The sequence below is a fragment of the Danaus plexippus genome, assembly GCF_018135715.1.
Source record: "Danaus plexippus chromosome 29 unlocalized genomic scaffold, MEX_DaPlex mxdp_36, whole genome shotgun sequence".
Taxonomy (NCBI): Eukaryota; Metazoa; Arthropoda; class Insecta; order Lepidoptera; family Nymphalidae; genus Danaus; species Danaus plexippus.
The window spans coordinates 617,756-637,241 of NW_026869857.1; the positions used below are offsets into that span (position 1 = coordinate 617,756).

At 36.7% G+C, this 19,486-nt stretch overlaps 1 protein-coding gene across 3 annotated transcripts in view; it reads right to left on the bottom strand.

Moving 5' to 3' along the window:
- Nucleotides 1-19,486, bottom strand: part of LOC116776918 (E3 ubiquitin-protein ligase Arkadia-like) — a 34,697-nt gene that overhangs the window by 12,320 nt on the left and 2,891 nt on the right. For 2 of the 3 annotated variants that reach the window (XM_061529108.1, XM_032670220.2), the window contains exons 2-3: nucleotides 5,849-5,961; nucleotides 1,632-1,697 (exon numbers count right to left, since the gene is read on the bottom strand). In XM_061529108.1, coding sequence (XP_061385092.1) covers nucleotides 1,632-1,697; nucleotides 5,849-5,961 — 179 coding nt within the window. The remainder of the gene's footprint in view (nucleotides 1-1,631; nucleotides 1,698-5,848; nucleotides 5,962-19,486) is intronic. The other variant, XM_061529109.1, reaches the window with a different exon arrangement.

Here is a 19,486-nt window from a genome sequence, read left to right on the forward strand (position 1 = left end):
CAAAAAAAAAATCCACTTCGCACCGCGAAATCGCGAAAAAAAAACGCATTTTTTCACTTCTCGTCCGTACGCATCAGACCGTACTACATTATGGGAATAAATTGAAAATATATAGAAACTTTTTAGTGTTCTAAATAAGGTCGAATATGTAAGCAATTTTTTTTTAATATGCAAGCAAAAATTAGACGTAAGTTTGATAATAAAAAAATGATTTGTAATTTAATGAAGATGATTTAATATATTAAATACGAGACATCCAAATATACATTCCTAAAAAATATAAATTTCCATTTAAAAACTAAATATAAGAACCTTTTTTATTTCGTTTTGTTTTTTTTTTTTGTAAACTTTTCTATTGTATTATCACACTTATTAGGAACAAACGAGGGACCAAAATTCAAATTCAAATAGCTTAAATCGAAAATGTATCAAAAAGAAGTAAAGTGATACACGCCACGCCTACGAAATACAAAAACGCCAACATACAAGATCCATGCAGTGGTGAAAACATACAAGAGAGATAGATCACTTATAACTGGCCTCGACAAACTTGACCAACTTGCAAAATCTAGCAGTGCGTTAATTGGAAACTATTTTAGAGGTCACAATAAACTAGTCGGGTCACAACCTAATGACAACCGAATTTCTAGTAAAGCTATTTAGAGACATCGTTTTGGTCTCTAAAATTGATCCAGCTATCATTTAGGCAATATAAATATTTTAACCGACATCAAAAATTAAAGAAAATGTATTTTAATTTTTTTTTTAATTTTCATTGCACAATGACCACAGCTAAATATAAAACGATAAGTCTATAGTTTTGCTAGATAGTTTCTACTTCTGAGATGGTCCCACACACAAATTTTATTAAATACAATAATTACCACATAACTACCGCTTTGATTTCATTTGAACCAAAGCAAGACAAAACCATCAAGGTCATCTGCTCCCATGTGTATTGTGTGTCTACCCGCAATTTTAAATCAGTTACTAATTTACCGATTTCCACATTTACAGTGTGCCACATATACGACTGGTTTTTATTCTACTGTATTTTGAGGCTTTAGGGGCGCGAGAATGGATTTTTAGGCATTTTATAAAATTATATTATAAAAAATTGGGTTAAGGTTTCTTTATTGATATTTTTGTTGGATGGAAAAAATAATTACGAAAGCGTCTTTTATGGCCTCGCACTAAGAGAAAATGTGAAAAAAGAGGTAAGTAATAAAAACATGTTTTCTTAATCCCTACTCTGAAAGCGAGGGTAAGGGTGGGTTAGACGTTTGTTGCTCTGCCGATATAAAACTACTAGACAGATTTTGTTGAAATTTAATCACAAAATTCTATGTTTTCCGCGGTTTCCGCTGTGACGTGGCTACCATAAAATATTCTTCAGACGGATTACTCCTTTCTCAGCTATACAAAAAAAAAAACTCTTTACAAGCATTTAATACCTTCATGCCTATTGAATTATCTTTAAGCAAATGAAATTAAAATGAGAAAAAAGATTTTTTTTATCTAATAAAAAAAAATGGACTTATTTTTCATTATCTAAATATAGAATGATCAGATAAAAGGTCTATATTAATATATATGTATATATAATTAAAAAGTTATCGTAATATTTGTACCTGTTCGGCGGTTTGAAGGGCCGGCGGCGCGACGCTCGGCGCGACGCGAGCCGCCCGCTCCACCGCCTGCGCACACGCACTCGAATATATAATACGAGACTTTCAAAGTCGGTTAAAACTTTAACAAACACTTAATTATATTAATATATTGATTTTATGCGAGCTAATAATATTTCAAGCGGTTCAGCAACTAACTGTGATCATATAATCTGATTTAAGCCTTTTATTTCGTCACCAGATTTTGAGTTTGAGTATTTTGAGTGCGTATGTCACTTTTATCTCTGTTAGAAACTTTAAAGCGACATCCTGAAAACGAATTTTAAGCACTGGAATCATTCAGTTATTTGTTGGATATCATTTGCCCCTTAACTTGGACACAGCTAGGACTTCACATGACACACGTGACGACAATTCTACGTCATATTGACTTTTAAGTTATATATCATCTTCATCATCATCATCAGCCTATCGGAAGCCCACTGCTGAGAATAAGCCTCTTCTCGCATGGAGAAGGTTAGAGCATTAATCGCCACGCTTGCTCAAGACGGGTTGGCGATTTCAAACTTATAATTTGATATTATAAGTCCAGGTTTCCTCACGATGTTCTCCTTCACCGTTTGTCAGTGGCGTCTAAATACTGTTAGAAAGTACATATGACTATGAAAAATCACATTGGTGCTTGCCAGGTTTCGAACCCGCGCCCTCACGCATGAGAGGCGGGAGGCGGTCCTTTAACCTCCAGGCCACCACGACTAGTTATATATATGAGACTTTAATACGACAGCATATCAGGGAGGATAGTAATTCAACACAATTTTATATGAAATCAAAGCTACAAAGGACCTTGCGCTAAAGGAATGCCATACATTATGCTGCTACAAAGAAATTGCGTGCGTGTACTGGCAATAGAAAAGCGTGTAGCAGGAATTTAAAAACAATGTTATACAGTGTATGTATATATATATATACATATATGTATGTATCAGTGATTTATCAAAATAAAACTGTATTTAACTTAACTACCACTAACGCCATCTCTTGTTTGTTGTAAAGAGTTTACTGCTATTGTATTTTACCTGTTGTATACTACAAAAAAATTACATTCTCTATAAACAAGTAAAAGCAGCTTGTTTGCGACATTCGACCGTTTCATTATATAGATGCCATTCAAAAAAAATCCTTTATATAAGAGAAAGTAACATGTGGGTAGTCGGAGTTTTTCTGTCACCAAGTGTTTAAAATACTTTTGTATTTCAATTGTTATTACAAATCAAGTCGCAAAGGTCAAATTTTAAGAGGGCAAACATTCGGGTCTCGGAATCAAGAACACCCGTAGATTAATTAAAGTAGAGTTTTCCTTAAAATTAACTTCAATATATTTGAATATTTTGTTACGACGTCACACTTGTTCGCGTGTACGCGTGTTCCCCTCTCCGCGAGAGTCTTTTTTTGATACATACATATATAATTTTACATTAAAAACATTTAGGAAACTTCAAATTACAAGTCAAATGTATTTCTGTAACGGCGCTAGTTTAAATCTAGATTCTACGAATATAAATGCGAAAATTTGTGAGGACGTGCGGGCGTCTGTGGCTCTGTACTAACAGTATATGATGAAACTTTACAGATATGTAGGCTCAGACACGAGAATAACACGTTTTGTACAATGCGAGATACGTTCCGTAGTTCACGTAGTAGTATAGTGCATCAAGTCACGTGACATATACTTTATGTGACGAAAAAGGTTTGTTCACGTATATATTATGGGGTTTTCCAATAGGGACGCTTGAACTTTGACAGCTGATTGCGGCCATGTTGTTTGAGTGACAGCTGTCAAATGCAGTGTGTTATATTCATTCCGTCCTCCCAAACCACCATGGCAGGTTACAGTGTCGAGCAGCACGTGCAAATCATAAAATTGTTTTATGAAAATGGGTCTTCAGTTCGAGCAACGTTCCGCGCACTTCGCCCGTTTTACGGTCGCGATGATCGTCCTGCCGAGTCGACTATCCGTCGATTGGTGGACAAATTCGAGTCAACCGGGTCAGTTAACAATCAGCCGGTTCCCGTGCGTCAACGTAACGCGAGATCTGCCGAGAATATCGCCGCTGTGCGCGACAGTGTCCTCGAAAACCCGCGGCAGTCAATTCCGCGTCGCGCACAGGAACTCGGCCTTTCGCAGACGACAACTTGGCGAATTTTGCGTTGTGACTTGAGCCTGCACCCGTACAAGATCCAGCTGACCCAAGAGCTCAAGGTTAATGACCATAGACAGCGCCGTGTGTTCGCTGACTGGGCATTAGAGCAGTTGGAAGTTGACGCCGATTTTGGCAAAAAAATCATCTTCAGCGACGAGGCGCATTTTTGGATGAATGGCTATGTCAACAAGCAAAATTGCCGTATTTGGGACGAGACCAATCCACACGAGGTTCACCAAGTGGCAATGCACCCGCAGAAAGTGACTGTTTGGTGCGGATTTTGGGCCGGAGGCGTGATTGGTCCGTATTTTTTCGAAAACGATAATGGTGTGGCCGTCACCGTCAATGGTGAGCGATACCGGTCGATGATAACCAACTTCTTTTGGCCTGAAATCGAGAATATGGATCTGGACAACATGTGGTTTCAACAGGACGGCGCTACGTGCCACACAGCACACGCTACGATGGAAGTTCTGCACGAGCAATTTCTGGACATGGTCATCTCGCGCGGAGGCGACGTGAACTGGCCACCGAGATCGTGCGATTTGACCCCGCTGGACTTTTTCTTGTGGGGTTTTCTTAAGTCGCAGGTCTATGCCAACAAGCCGCAAACCACCGATGCCCTCAAAGTCAACATACGCCACGCCATCGATCAAATACAGCCCGATTTGTGCGCCAGAGTCATCGAAAATTGGACCTTTCGTGTGCGCGCCACCAACCGAAGCCGTGGCGGTCATTTGAATGATGTCATATTCCATACATAATGGGGTCGATAGACCTTCCAAATAAAAAAAATAATTCGCAAATATCTCTCCTACATGTATTTTTTTTTGCATTTCCAAGATCAAGCGCCCTTAATGGAAAACCCTATAAGACCATTTATACATATCTCTCAGACCCTAAGCCTACGTCCACGCGGACAGAGTCAAAGGCAAAAACTACCACCTCTATAGTGAAATAAGCCTATTTTTTTATATCCACATGATCCCGAAGGTCGGCTCCTACTCAGCAACCGTGATCTATAGACGAGATGAAAGTGTCTCAATTATGAATTTTATTTCATTGAAAATCGCGAAAGCGAGATCTGATCACCTCTACAGTGTTTGCAGAGTATAATTTGTGTCACTTCATATATATTAAAATCTAAGGTCAAATCTCGTTCTCAGACAAAGGCGATGACGCAACCCAGAAGGCTAGCTTATGTATCGAACACAGAGATGTTACTAGGGCCGCTGTTCGGTCGATTACGAACAGATATATATATATATAATTATATATATATATAATTTTGACCGACATAAAAAAGGAGTTCTACACGTGTATACCAATCTCATATAGCTGATGAGTATGTTCGTTTGAACACCAGAATCTTAGGAACTGGTTCTAATGAGAATATTTTGTAAATGTATAGAGAGATATATTTTTAATTTATTATTTTTAAAACTAGAAAATACTGCACTGTCTATACCGATCTAATTGATAATATAATTGTATATATAAACCAACTCCATAATCTACTTATGCTGTACAGACATAAGCCTACACGCGTACTGAGTATTTAAATGGAAGCAATTGATTATTGTAATTTTTTTTTAAGTATCAGAAAACTTATCAAACCTAACCTTCAAAAGTACCTGTGATACTGCTCTATATACATATCAAACAACCTAATACAATTTAGTAAATAAAATAATAACATGCAAGCCGTCCAACGAAAGAAGATAAATTAGCAAAACATACTTCAAAATTAATAAAGTGTACGACAGTCCATATTTACTCATATATGGAGATCTTATTTGAGTAATTAATTTATTTACGCGTTCAGCCAAAAAGCTGATATTAAAAAATTTGCTGCTTCGGCCATTACAATATGGAAAAAATATTTTCACTGAACCACTAGGGAATACTTTGTATAATGAAAATTGCTTGGTGAGCCAATTTCATATAAGAAAAAAATTGCTCGTTTTGCCAAAAGGCTTATATGAGATATTGGTAATATAAGTGTGAGGAACTTACCGACACTGAGACGGCGCTGTTCGTGGTGATGGTGAGGGTGTCTCTTGGCTGGCACCGGTGGCGGGGACTGAGCCACACACGCCTCCTTGGGGCTACCTGCACTGCTGCCATCGCTGGAACAATATAACAATGATTGTAATTAATATATATTAAACAAAAACAGTCCAACAGACGAGTCCATTGATAGGTATTTTTAACAAAAATCCCCGAAGCTTTAGAACCATCTCATCATGGCATCCAAGCTGAGAGTATGAATGTTCAAACATCACAATCAATATATTCCCTACTCTCTCTCTCTCTCTTTTTCATCTTCTACCCTCATCTTCTTCTACATACGTTTTGTTACATACAAGTCCATACCTCAGACACCTTCTACATCTCAACTTGTATATATATATATATACATATATATATATTATATTTGAGGAAATTAGTACTAAATAAATAAGAATTCTTGTCAGAGTGAATTAAATCACTTATCCTACAAATTCGGTAAAGGACTTGCTATTATAAGAAAGCCTTGGTTAAACCAAAAAATATTTTAGTATAGACTACTATTATAGTAACCATTCGTTTCTAAATCAATCAGGATTTTAAAGCCATCTCTCGTGTTAGGAGCACATTAACGTACATACAGACTAGTGTTCACCTCGGCGGGAGGCTGACCGTCTTGTGTACTGAGATAATGAAAAAAATCATAACTACCTTCATATATTAACGCTATATATTACACAATATAATTTTATTACGCACGAAACTAACTCAACCTCAGTGTATTCGTCACGTAATAATTTTACAATAAAATCTATATCATACTTATTAGTTAAAAAAATAAAATATTCAACCTAAAATATCATACAAAAATTAGTTGGTAAGAAATCATTCATGGTAAAAGATCTTGATCTGCACGGTTAAAACGTTTTCTATGCATATAATACTATATTTACATAAACCTATTAACACAAATATCCGCCTACCCACATTAAACTTAACATAACCATCGAAATGAGAATGAGCAGAAACTGATGTTGTTTTAAAACCGCTCGTAGATGAATATTCAGGAGAAGCTTTCTCACACGTGATGTCTATCGATCTGTTTGCTGTGTGCAATGCAGTGGTGCCTGCTTGCCAACAGCAGCACCTCTTGTCACACTGCCAGGGCCGGTTAAATCGCCCTGATAAATGTTCTTCTCATACTTTTAGTTTTTTTCATTTCGCGGAACATCTGGGATTTTATATCCGGGTGGAGTTTGCTAAATACATTTTGTACATAATATATATATATATATTTATTTATGTACCAAGAGTAGAAATAGTTACAAAAGAAAAATGATGCACAAAGGATAACTTATCTCTTAAAAGAGATCTCTACCACAAAACCTATATATATATATACATAACACTACTTATATGTAATTTAAAATCCTTTATATCAAAACCAAAAATACTAAAACGTTAGTTAATTTTCCTTCCACTGTTCATTTTCCTTTCGACATGAAGTCTAATATTTTGACAGAAAGATAGTTTTTTTTTGAACTCTACTCCTGAACTGGTTACGATAACACGAACATTTGTACTCCCGCATCCTGACAGCCAGGTTAACTCGCTCCTGTCAAAAATACCAAGCCCGAGATAGTTTGGATCCATTATCGTGATATAATAAATAGCTGACAGTTTGTGGGTAAGACGTTGGTCTTACAATAAAAATATGCTTGACAGAAATTGGTGACACTCTCGTGTTATATAGTTTAAACATCAGGATGACATATAAAGTTATAGTTTATATCACCGAACGAGTTTTTATATCACGTGTAAACTGTAGATGGCGCTGCCGGTAACTTGACATTTTAATTATTATTCTCTATAAATAAATTCTCTCTGAACTCAATTCCGGAATCCATCCGAACAAACGGCCATAATAGTACGTAACCCGTTAAACCCTCAGCTGAACCGTGCGAGTCCACGCGTCAACACTAGTATGTATCTTGTATGAAGTCCACCGATTACGCCGGACGCGGCTGCTTGGGATTCATTGTCAACTTTCAAACATATCTCTCGCTTTCATTTCCACAGCCTTTCAAAACTGAATTTAGGTGATTAAAAATTTCAATAACGCCAATTATCTTCTTGCGATTTCTTCCTAAATTTTGTTTGTTTTCACAAAATTCGGAACGAAGAGACAGACATATAAAAAACGATTAAACCACTGACTTTATATATATATATATATGAAGATGTATATATGTATGCACGTTATATTTATCCTTGGAACCAAAAGTCCTAAACTAACTAATTTATAGTAACAAAAGCAATATAGATTAGGACATCATATTATTTACATACATCGTATGTTTGTGTGTGTGTGTGTGTGTGTTTGTGCGAAATAATCCGTGGAATCCATTCCACACGGACCTGGTTGCTGATGAATAGGAAATGACGAATAAGTGACGGGATTCGCTCGAGTTCAATTAGATGACCTTTGACCTTTACGAATTGGGGCTATCGCGGCACTTCCTGGCCAGCTTGTCTCACGAGATGCAAGCTGTTCTGGAAATAGGCGATCAAATTGAGATAACATCTATAGTTTTATGGGCGTAATGGAAATGAACAAATTACCCCCAGTTACAGACCAATGAACTTGCTAACTGATAGATCACTGGTGATAGTTAAATACGACTACCGAATCAAACATAAAAACAGTGAAGTTTTTTCTTCATCATATACTTTATCAGTATATAAAACTTCATCCAAATCGTCTCAGTAAGAAACGGACATTCCATATAGGAAAAAAAAATTACAACAGTATAGGAAATCCCCGTACAGGGTATTGTTTTACGTGCATACAGCACAAAGACCTGCGGGAAGTTGCCATCTCGGAGGGGGGGGGGGCGTGACGTAATAATGACGTCACCACCACCTCGCCGTTTCGAAAGATCAATTCAGGCCCAACGAAGTTAACTTTCATATCTCACTGCTACAGCTAGATATAGTAGCAACGTATAGCAACACTTGTTTGTATGTTTGTTGCTCTTTATAACAATTGCTTAACTTATTCTGATGAAACTTTAGTGTGATTTAGTTCGGAGATAGGATATAATTTAACCTGAACAACCGTATAGCAGACACGTAAACACTTCACTACACTCTCTATGTACGCGGCCACGTGAAACACGCTAAACGTATATCCGACGTTTGGCTCGCATATATAATATATTATGTACATATAATTCAGTTATTTTTGAGGTTAAGGAATCATTAACGCAAGAATTCGAGGGCACAAGCATGTACATTTTAATACAAGTCTTGAGTAACAAGTATATAAGCACTTTATGTGCTGACGCGTTCATACTAAAACGTTGATATATCGAACGCAGCGAGCAAAGTCGCGTGTAACAGCTTGTATGTACATAACATAGGATCCATATCAGGGGTCCAAGTGAGAGTCGCCTGGGACCTGTTCCTTGACCCCGGCCTGACGGTGAAAGCAGACAAATTTATCGTGACGTATTTGTCCCTGCTTTTACCTACGGCTATATATATATATATATATATATATATATATATATATAAATAACGACAAACACACAGACAGTGAACAAAGATATCATTACAGCAGATGAAGCTAATGCTTTAGAATTCTTTTTAGGAGAAATTTCTCAAACATACGAAGTTTGTATTCGACACGGCCAAAGTTTATATACAGACGTAACGTATAAAGATAGTTTATATATATACATTATACATTATCAACAGCGCACAAACACACACATCTAGTTATAGATCAGTGTTCAGTAATATTATATACTAGCCTTTACCCGCGACTATGTCTACGTAAACAAATTTCAAAGAGCCTATCGCCTCATTCGGGATCGGGCTAAAAAGATACCATATATTACTCCTTATTACATCAGAGGTTGTAGGTATTGCTATTACTAAATAACGACTACGGAGCTTCTGAATGTATTAGGACCTCATGCTGAACCGTCTCTTCATCAGAGCTGATCATACCGCATCAGCTCAACTTAGTCCTTGTATACACTTCAAATGTGAGATATACAATATCATTGCATTGAGAATGCAATTAAACATCCCTTCCTTAGCCGACTTCCGACTAAACGGAGGTAATGTTTTGCAGTGTATGTTTGTACGATCGGGCTTTTCTATTAACAGTTACTGTAACTATTTGAATGCAATTTTATTTAACAGCGTTTTACACAAGGACGGTGATAATGAGGAACATATTGACGATACAAATCATTACATGTATTTACGCGTGTGTGTGTGTTTGTATGTGTCCGCACCTATGTAAGACTAGCCGAGCTGAACACCCCGTATAGTGGTTCTAGCCTGTAGCTAGAGCTGGACACCCTGTAAAGTCGTTTTATTTCATATTCAAACAGAATTTACCTATAAACTAGCAAAGAAATAATATTATAACTTGCTACAAAAAAAAAAAACATTAAATTCTACATCGAAAATAATTATTAAAATACAGAATGTAAATCGATTTAAAAACAATTATATAACCTATGAAGTGAAAGAACCGCATCAATAATGTCACAGCTGTTTCTATTTGAATCTTAAACAATACAATATACTTTATGTATAGAGTGGGACAATGGACGAACACACAGCAGACAGAGGTGACCTTCTGAGATGGTGGCAAGGTCGTCACCAGACACCAACTGGCCACAAGTCGTACGTTTCTGGTAGAAATAATCACAATAAGAATTCTCCCATTTCGATATATATATATATATATATATATATATATATATATATATCTGTTACGTCCAGATAAATTAATAAAACACATTTTTAGACATTAGGTAAATCAGTACATATATTGAAACAAAAAGAAACAAAACAATCCTTCCTCAACATAAAATACCCTCACAACATCTCATCCCTCCGTACAGCATCCGAACGCGGAGCAGCTAGGGGATGAGTTCAACGAACCCTAATTTGGGGTACAAGCCTAATCACGCGCAATCAGGACCTATAACGTCATACATATAGAGTTCAAAGTCTCGTACAACAACAAAAAAAAGCTAACTACCCTCAAATAAAACAAAACGAAAACACCTCACTAAGATATAGGGTTCGAAGTTGCCCACCAGCACTACGAGCGAGACAATGTAGGAGCGAAAATTCAACGGAATCCAAAACAAACAAAAAAACATCCATATTCGAAAAACATCCTTATTTATATCTACATAAAGCTTAATTTCAATATATAGTAATGTACGGAATATATTAAAGAGTTTCCATTAAAGAGAATTGATCTTAAAATGTATGAGATTAAAGAACAAATTTGTTTAACGTCGTTTAAATGTTTGTATTTGATAACTTGGTACAAGCGATAGTGATGAGCTTGCCGTCTCTCTCTAACTTACAGGTAAGAAAGAGATGGCAGATATTTAATTCTGTATAGAACCTTAATATACAAATATTAACTTTATTAGTACAGTAATAAGGTTGATTTTATTGTTCGTTTTATACATTTAATAGCTCTGACATGAAGACTCGCGTTTCCTTGCCGGCCGTGAGCCGTTGACCGAAACCTTGTTGAGACGAAATTAAAAAAAAAAAAACATTCATAAAGATTTCCTTATTTCTACAATAAAAACTTAGTATAACTAAATAACATAAAATATAAAACCCATTTAGCAATCGACGCGTGAGTGTAATAAATATATGCACATACATAAATCTAACCAACCTTACATATATTAACATTAATTATATAAGGAAGTTCATGTAATCAACGAAACAACCTCGCTGGCTGTACGCTATTAAACCGAATAAATATTCCACAGGGTAACTACAATCATACAACGCACGCAACAGCCTCTGTGACATAATTACTCTGCAGCGCCACTAGACACGTGCGGTGGTGACGTCACAGTTGGCGGAGGATGGGGGGGGGAGGTCGTGACGTCATCGCCGCAATTCGTCCGTCGGTGTTAGTTTGTTTCGATTGCATTAAAAGTGAAACCGGTTTAGTTTCTAGTGTAAACAAACTTTGTATCTCGGCTTCATCTGATATAAGGATTTTCACAAAATCAGGGGTGTTGTTTTTAAAGGCACGGTGTAAATTTAATTTATATATAATCATGTATAAAGATATTATAATTATTTACAAGCGTTTCATGGAATTTTTTATATTCGTTTAAAAAAAAATCGGCTATATAACACCGTATGCATAAATCAACGTACCTCTATCAATATAAAAATAAGAATATAGTATGTATAACAAATAATTACGTATCATAGAAGAGGTCGGAGCACGCTGTATACAAACTACAACATTGTAACGTGAGCTGCGCACGTGTGCGTGTATCACGTGTGTGTGGGTGACGTCACGTTGTTTGTAAACCGAGCGCCCTCCGCTACGAGGCTTCATACAAATCTAAGCCTTATTCTATATAAAATACGAACCACCCCATTGTTCGTAGAGAATAAATAATATATTCAGGCTATTATCACCTTTATTATTTTATAGTAGGGTTTATTTTTCCATACATATTTATGAGCAAGATTTTCGAATACCCATACAATGTCTATAAGGTTGAATATACGATAGGAATCTCAGTACTTCTGTATTTTGATATATTTTTATACAAATGTAGACTTTATTCCTATGCTTGTAGAGTTGATATTACTTTGGAGTTATATCGAAGCAATACTACAAAGAAGTAAACAAGTACCTACACCCTGATACCGCGTTATCAGTAGAGCTACTAACATTCAGATAGTCCCGTCATACATTCTCGAATTCTTATAATCACGATGTCCTCTCTGTGCGTACAATGGCTGCAGAGACGCGGTCTTTGTCTTGTATTGTACGGAACACCTCCCATTGTTATCGGCAGTTTTAATTTCCATGAGAGGCTGGCTTTAGGGTGAGCTGAGGAATGAGGATCTTTTGTGACAGACACGCGTTTTATATATATGTATTTATGTTTGGCTAAGTACTACGCAAGCAATACTCTAGATTTGAAAGAGTATGTATATATGTATGTATGTATGTTTGTCTGACATGATAGCTACTAAACGTGTTTTTGGTTTAATATAAGAATGACGCGGCTCTACATTATGAATTTTCCTTATATATATATATATATATATATATATATATATAATGCATCTCATAGATAGTATGAGTCACAGATCTCATCACATTCAAACAATGGCATTTAGTTGTTTTTATTCATCAGCAGTCATCACCCACATTAATCAATATTGTATGTATATTACAGTATACCACTGTAGGTGGGAAGTTATTTCGACATATATATATATATAACGAGAACTAACTCATTGCTTGTGCTAAACCCGTTCTTCTTGATTTTTAGCTATTGTTCGAATATGTATCAGAGACGTAACCTCTCATCATTCCATGGATTCACTGCGCGGGTGCCGGGTCCATAGTTGCAGGGAGAGGAGCTTCAACAGCGCCTGGGACTGAACCAGGTGTAGGTTTAAGGCCCTATCTAACGTAAAACGCTCACCTGCACCGTCCAAGCTCCCCTCTCTAGCTAATCAAATTTGAAACGAACAATAATAGCAAGGAAACCCATGGCATTTCTAATAGTACATCTATCTGTTCGTTTGTTACCTAATAATTGCTAAACTACTAAACCAATTTTGATGTAACTCTATAATGAACTTTATATCAGCGGCAGGCTGAGTTTTTTATGGCCATCATAATACCAGATGGAGCCGCAGGCGAATACTAGTGTCGTTGTGGATTCCGACAAATCAAATAAGATCAAGTATATATTATGTGTGTAGTCGATATTAATTCATTGCGAATTAAAAGTTACACACAAAAAAGTTAAATAAAAGATAAATCACGTTCCAAAAAGATAAAAGATTGGTGCACAAGAACGATCATTAGAGAAATTCGAGGAATACGAGACGAGAACTGTCCTTGCGTTCTTCCTTCTATTGGTAAAGAGAAGGAAGTGATCAAGGAAGTGTAATAAATCAGATAGTGCCAGGGGTAAAACGTCTGTGAATCTTAAAAGATATCAATCTTATAATAAAGACAAATTAGTAATGTATAGGCAATTATCTTGTATAAAGTTATATACAGCTGGGTTATATATATGAAGTAGATCATGACCCATCAGGCTGCTTCAGCATGGTGTGGTGGGTGGAACATAAAGAATAAGTTACTATACCAAAAAATAATACTTTCATTGGCTTATTTAATTCCATCCGACGTGAATCGAACCTACTAATAGAGCAGATACAACGCTGCCCTTCCAACTGTTACGCTATCCGCCCGTCTGCTGCGCCCTCATCACGAAGCCAGGGTCAAGGCGGCTGAGTCGGCGAAGGTTTGTTTCACAAGCGACCTCAGAGTGCACATTATTTTTTTACAACCGCTGTTGCTCAACAAGGAAACCCCGCCGGTTTGCAATAACAGAACAATCAATGGCCCTCGTATTATTATATTTAATTGGCTATTATACATCACGATGTATAACCCGTTTTTGCCCGCGACTTTGTCCGGATGAGCTTATACGGACTGAAGGGAATGTTTATTTTACACAATATATGTGAACCATGTAGTGTGTGTCACGTGACTCCCTACACTGTACAAATGTAGTGACTTTCACGAGACAACTACACGGAGTGGAGGGACAAGTTACTATGATGTACCAGATATATTATTTTATACACACATACAAACTACCCTCATCTGGATCAGATCTTAATATACGTGCCATTAGAAAAATCTCATGATCAAACACCGGGGACAGAGGACTGTCACTGCACCACATCTCATCCTACCCACATACAAGAGGATTCTCAAGGTTAAAATAACGTTAGCAGTTCACAGACGTGATGCTGTACTGGAAAACAAGTCGGTCAACACACGACCCTGCAACGTAAAGATTTGAGAGCAGCACAGCCTATGGGAGCTTCGAGCAATTCAATAGACCATTGTCTAGTAGAACGATGACGTCACGGATTGCATTATCTGAACTAGGTCTTCCGACGACTTCCGCCAGGCATGTACATATATAATTATCACAGCAGGCGATAGATGTTTAAGAATAAATCAATCGTACAACTTATCAATGATGAGCAACGTAACGACATACGTACAGTTTGAAGTATCTGTCACGAAACGTCTCACCCGGCGGTTATCGTACGTGTATGAACGAAGTTTAAAATGGTCACATTTCGTTTTGACCACGAAAACTGGTGTTAAGGATGAGAGATGCTTTGGGTGACCTTGAAAATACAAACTTCTGCCTCTGCCTCAAGCCTCAAGAGGTACCTCTGAAGTTATATTTTAATAAAATTAACTTTTTTATAGACAAAACCGTTTGCCTACAAAGGCACGGCGTTTGTTTAGTGCACCAAAGGCTCGATTGATACAAAGTATTACAAGGTCGCAGCAACCGTCTCGAAAATTGTGTGTCATGGCGAAACACGGAGCTGGAGAGAACATCAGGAAATCAGAGTGAGATTACATTAACAAAAAAAATACGAGTCACATGTACTTTCTGAAAATATTTAGACAGACAGACGGTGACAGAAAACATCCAGAGGAAACCTGGACTTATAATATCAAAATATATTTGATATCGCCAATCCGGCTTGAGCGAGCGTGGTGATTAATGCTCTAACCTTCTCCGTGTGAGAAGAGACCTTTGCTCAGCAGCGGGCCCCGATAGGCTGATGACGAAAATGTATGTTAAGGACGCGTCTCGCGAATGAACTTAAAACCAATTATGAACAGGCGATTAAGTTATTTGCATACATATTTAGTTTGGTTCACAATGCACAGAGACGTCACCACATCCAACATGGCGGAAGGCTAAGATGGCGGCCGTGATAACACAATCATAGCTGGCACGGCCATTATTTCGATTGATTGGGTGGAAACAACATAAATTTGTTCATATTTTTATTATAATTAATTTAAACAAATCAGTTACTGCAAAGTATGTTGGTTTGGTTGGTGCATCGCTTCCCTTCCGACAATTTTTGTTTTGTATATATTAAAATATAATAGTGAATTAAATGTTGTGTCGTAACAATATCAACATAAATACATAAAGTTATACATAGAAATTATATATATACAGCCGGCACACCTCGACTGGGGGTCGCCTACGTATTGTTTAAAAAGTCGAAACTCTGTCCGCGTGCCCTCGGTCCTTGGCCACGTTTCCGCGAAGCGTTTAAAAAGCATAAACGTCAGTCACGCCACCGCCAGACGGTGCTGCCATCTATTGGTAATATGAGTATAGCACTAAAATCAACTTACACAAAACACACATCAAATATATATATATATATTAATATATATATATATATATATATATATATATGATAATTTAGATCTCAGAACTATTTGTGATATGACTCGCGACATCATTTTTTTAATTCTGCGAATAAATTTCTGTTAGTCGCGTATCGCGATACGCGTTACCGACTAATTCTTAGGGAGATTTTGAGTTGTTTATGTGGATTTTTGCTGGTTTTCGCCTTTTTAAAAAGTACGAAATAATGAAAGAGGCGAGTAAAGAAAAAAAAAATGAAACGTTAGGAATAAAAGTAATGTTGGTGATTTTAGAATCAGATTACTTTTATTAAACCGAATGGTTTAAGGGGGAGTGTGTTTTTTAATATAAATATTACGTTTATTACAAAAATACTCTATACATATACGATTTTGGTATTCGAGGTATATTAATATCTTTATATATTAAAATATAATAACCTTCAACATCTTCAACTGACTGAGGAAGCGCCGACGGATTTGTGTGATTGAAGGACAAAACATTAAGTTTCTGAGATGTATAGGAGTGTATGTGTGTATGTCAGTGTACTCCTCTTCAGTGTTGATCCACTAAACTGATACATATTCCAACTACAGTTAATATTTAAGACGAACGGATCTTAGCACAGCCTATGATTCAGTTGCTATGTTGGCTAGGTGCATACGAGTGGTTCCTTACCACGAGTGAGCATCAACACGATTGACATTATTTCACGTTAACAGCTTTTCTTTGATAAAACTCATTATTACTATTAACGTTAGTCGTTCAATTTGAAACAGGAAACGCTCCGTACGCAGTTTTTCCGGTCGAATTTTGATAAACTTACTAACCAAATACTTTTGTAAGGTAGACTGAGATTTGTTGAATTGAATTGAATTGAAATTGGTCTCCTAGTTTTTGATAGACTTTACGAGTGTGTAAATCAATATTTTATTAAGTGCGGGATAAAATAATCGATAAAAATGAGCTGAAAAAATTTATGGACGAAGCTACACGAACGCTATGCTGGCAACCTAGATCGCTTACACAACTACATCTCGGTTCCATGTTAAATAGTCCAGTTACATGTTGTGGGTTTTATAAAAAATTATATCGGACAAACAATTTTAATTTGCGTACGGAACCCGTGTCCAAAAAAAAATTGTTGACTACCGAAACGCTAAGGTCGCGTCACTCAGCTTAGACTAAGTACTTTTCGAACTACCCACATCACCCCACCCGCGTGGCTAGCTTCGTGTAATGCTGTGGACATCGCTGTTGTGTTTACGAAACTTATTGGGACATTATTGTAGAAGAAAAACTATGGAAATGATATAACTAGACGTTTCTCAAGATGTCTCACGTGCGACGTTTAGTAACCGACGCTTACGGGGCTTCGGAGACAGCTTTCCATGCGACCGAGCTAGATAATATATATATATATATATATATATATATATATATATATATATATGTACGCGTAGGTAGATTAAAGATCAAATTATTGGCGACGAGATTTTTGTATGAAAATTAAAAAAAATATTTCATTACGTAAAAAACTCTAACGTAATTAGCACGAACCGAAAAAAATTAGGTCTTAAACACCGACCAGAGGCTGTATAGTTTTAATAAGTATATGATATAACATAATCATTCTCACAAGGATGTTCGGTGTGCCGCGAGCTGATCGTGTAACATCACCGGGACAGACCCGGGCCGGGGCCGGTCTCAAACCTGTCCAAAAACACATCGGACGCAATTCCTGGAACGATTCCACTCAGGTAACGGAGGTAACGGTTAATGGGCTTACATATATATATATATAATTTTCGTTTCAGTCAGAACACCTAGCTTCAAATTAATGTTATTCTGTATTCGCATTCCATATGTGTGTTTGTCCGTCAGTGACGCTTAAGTTACTCAACTTTTCTATATCGAACGGAGAATTAAGTGCGGACAAGAAAATTTGCATTACTAAAACGTTACAACTAGATGTTTCTAGTTTAACTTCTAGGATATTTCATGCCTTGATTTGTATCGCATACTAAAATCTAACTGTCTGACATGCTAAGATATCCCAAAACAGAATACAATAAAAGCAGGATGTCATTCTAGGACGAAATCTTCTTAATCTTCGGATGCTGTGGGATTTTTTGTGAACGAAACATTTTTCTACTCGTAAGAATGTAGTACTTTTGCATTGGAAGACATTTTTGTTTTGAGCAATTTTAACCGACCGAAAATAAAAGTATTATGTAGAGTTCGCTCAACTAAATATAAATCGTGGGAGCGGGTTGTTTCAACTCATCAACGGGTACGTGTTTGTCTGTCTCCCGATTACTAGTAAACTATTTATAGTTAACGAAATACATGTCATGTGAGGAGAGACGCCTGTGTTTTACCTTAACAAATAAATCGTGAACACATTTCCATGAAACTTTGCGATAGTGTATATTAAATATTGTGAAAAATGTACTATTTACGGTATAAATATGCTTTGATTGCTTCTAGTATGCTTAGAACAAGTTTGCGTACTGACACCGCACGTAGCGTTTCACGTTTCTCGTTAAATATTACGTTAATACTACACAGCGAGCAACTTAATGAATTAAATACTGCTAACGCTCCGTATGTAGTATAAACTACCTTAGAATAGTTCGAAGAGCGTTATACGCACCCAAATCCCTTACCCAGGACCGTGTACCTGCCGTGACGAGACGGAGACTACACACGAAAACACACCTAATACCAAAGCATTTAGGACACGATTTGCCCAAATTTAATTTTAACGTATAACGCACTGGCTCCGCGGTTTTTGCTGCATCAATCCCAATTTTTTCGTCGTACTGCGGCGAATGAGGCATTTCATATAAAATATACTCTACACATTATATAATAGGGTCGATTGTCGAATATGATATATCTGCGTGTCATTCGATGGCAAGACAATGGGTTTAGACAGTGCACACGAAGACGTAACCGTTCTGAAACACGTAGTAACCGACTTGAAATAAGCGAGGTGCGGTTTATTAATTTCTTAGATACCTCAAGATATATCTTAGTATGTAATGTGTGTGTGTGTGTGTGTGTGTTTGTTAATGTTTTACGCAGGACAGACAAATAATTTTTGTGTTAAAGTACACACAGTCCATACTAATGTCCACTACATTATAAAACTTTAAAATTACTCGTGCAGCGAGGAGGACACGATAAGAATTGTTTTTCATAGAAATACATATTTTTTTTTCAACAGCCTGATATTTTCTACGGTCATAATAAAACTATTTATCAAGGAAACGGAAATTATATTAATAATATAAACGAGATTTTATTCAGATTTCAGTGAACA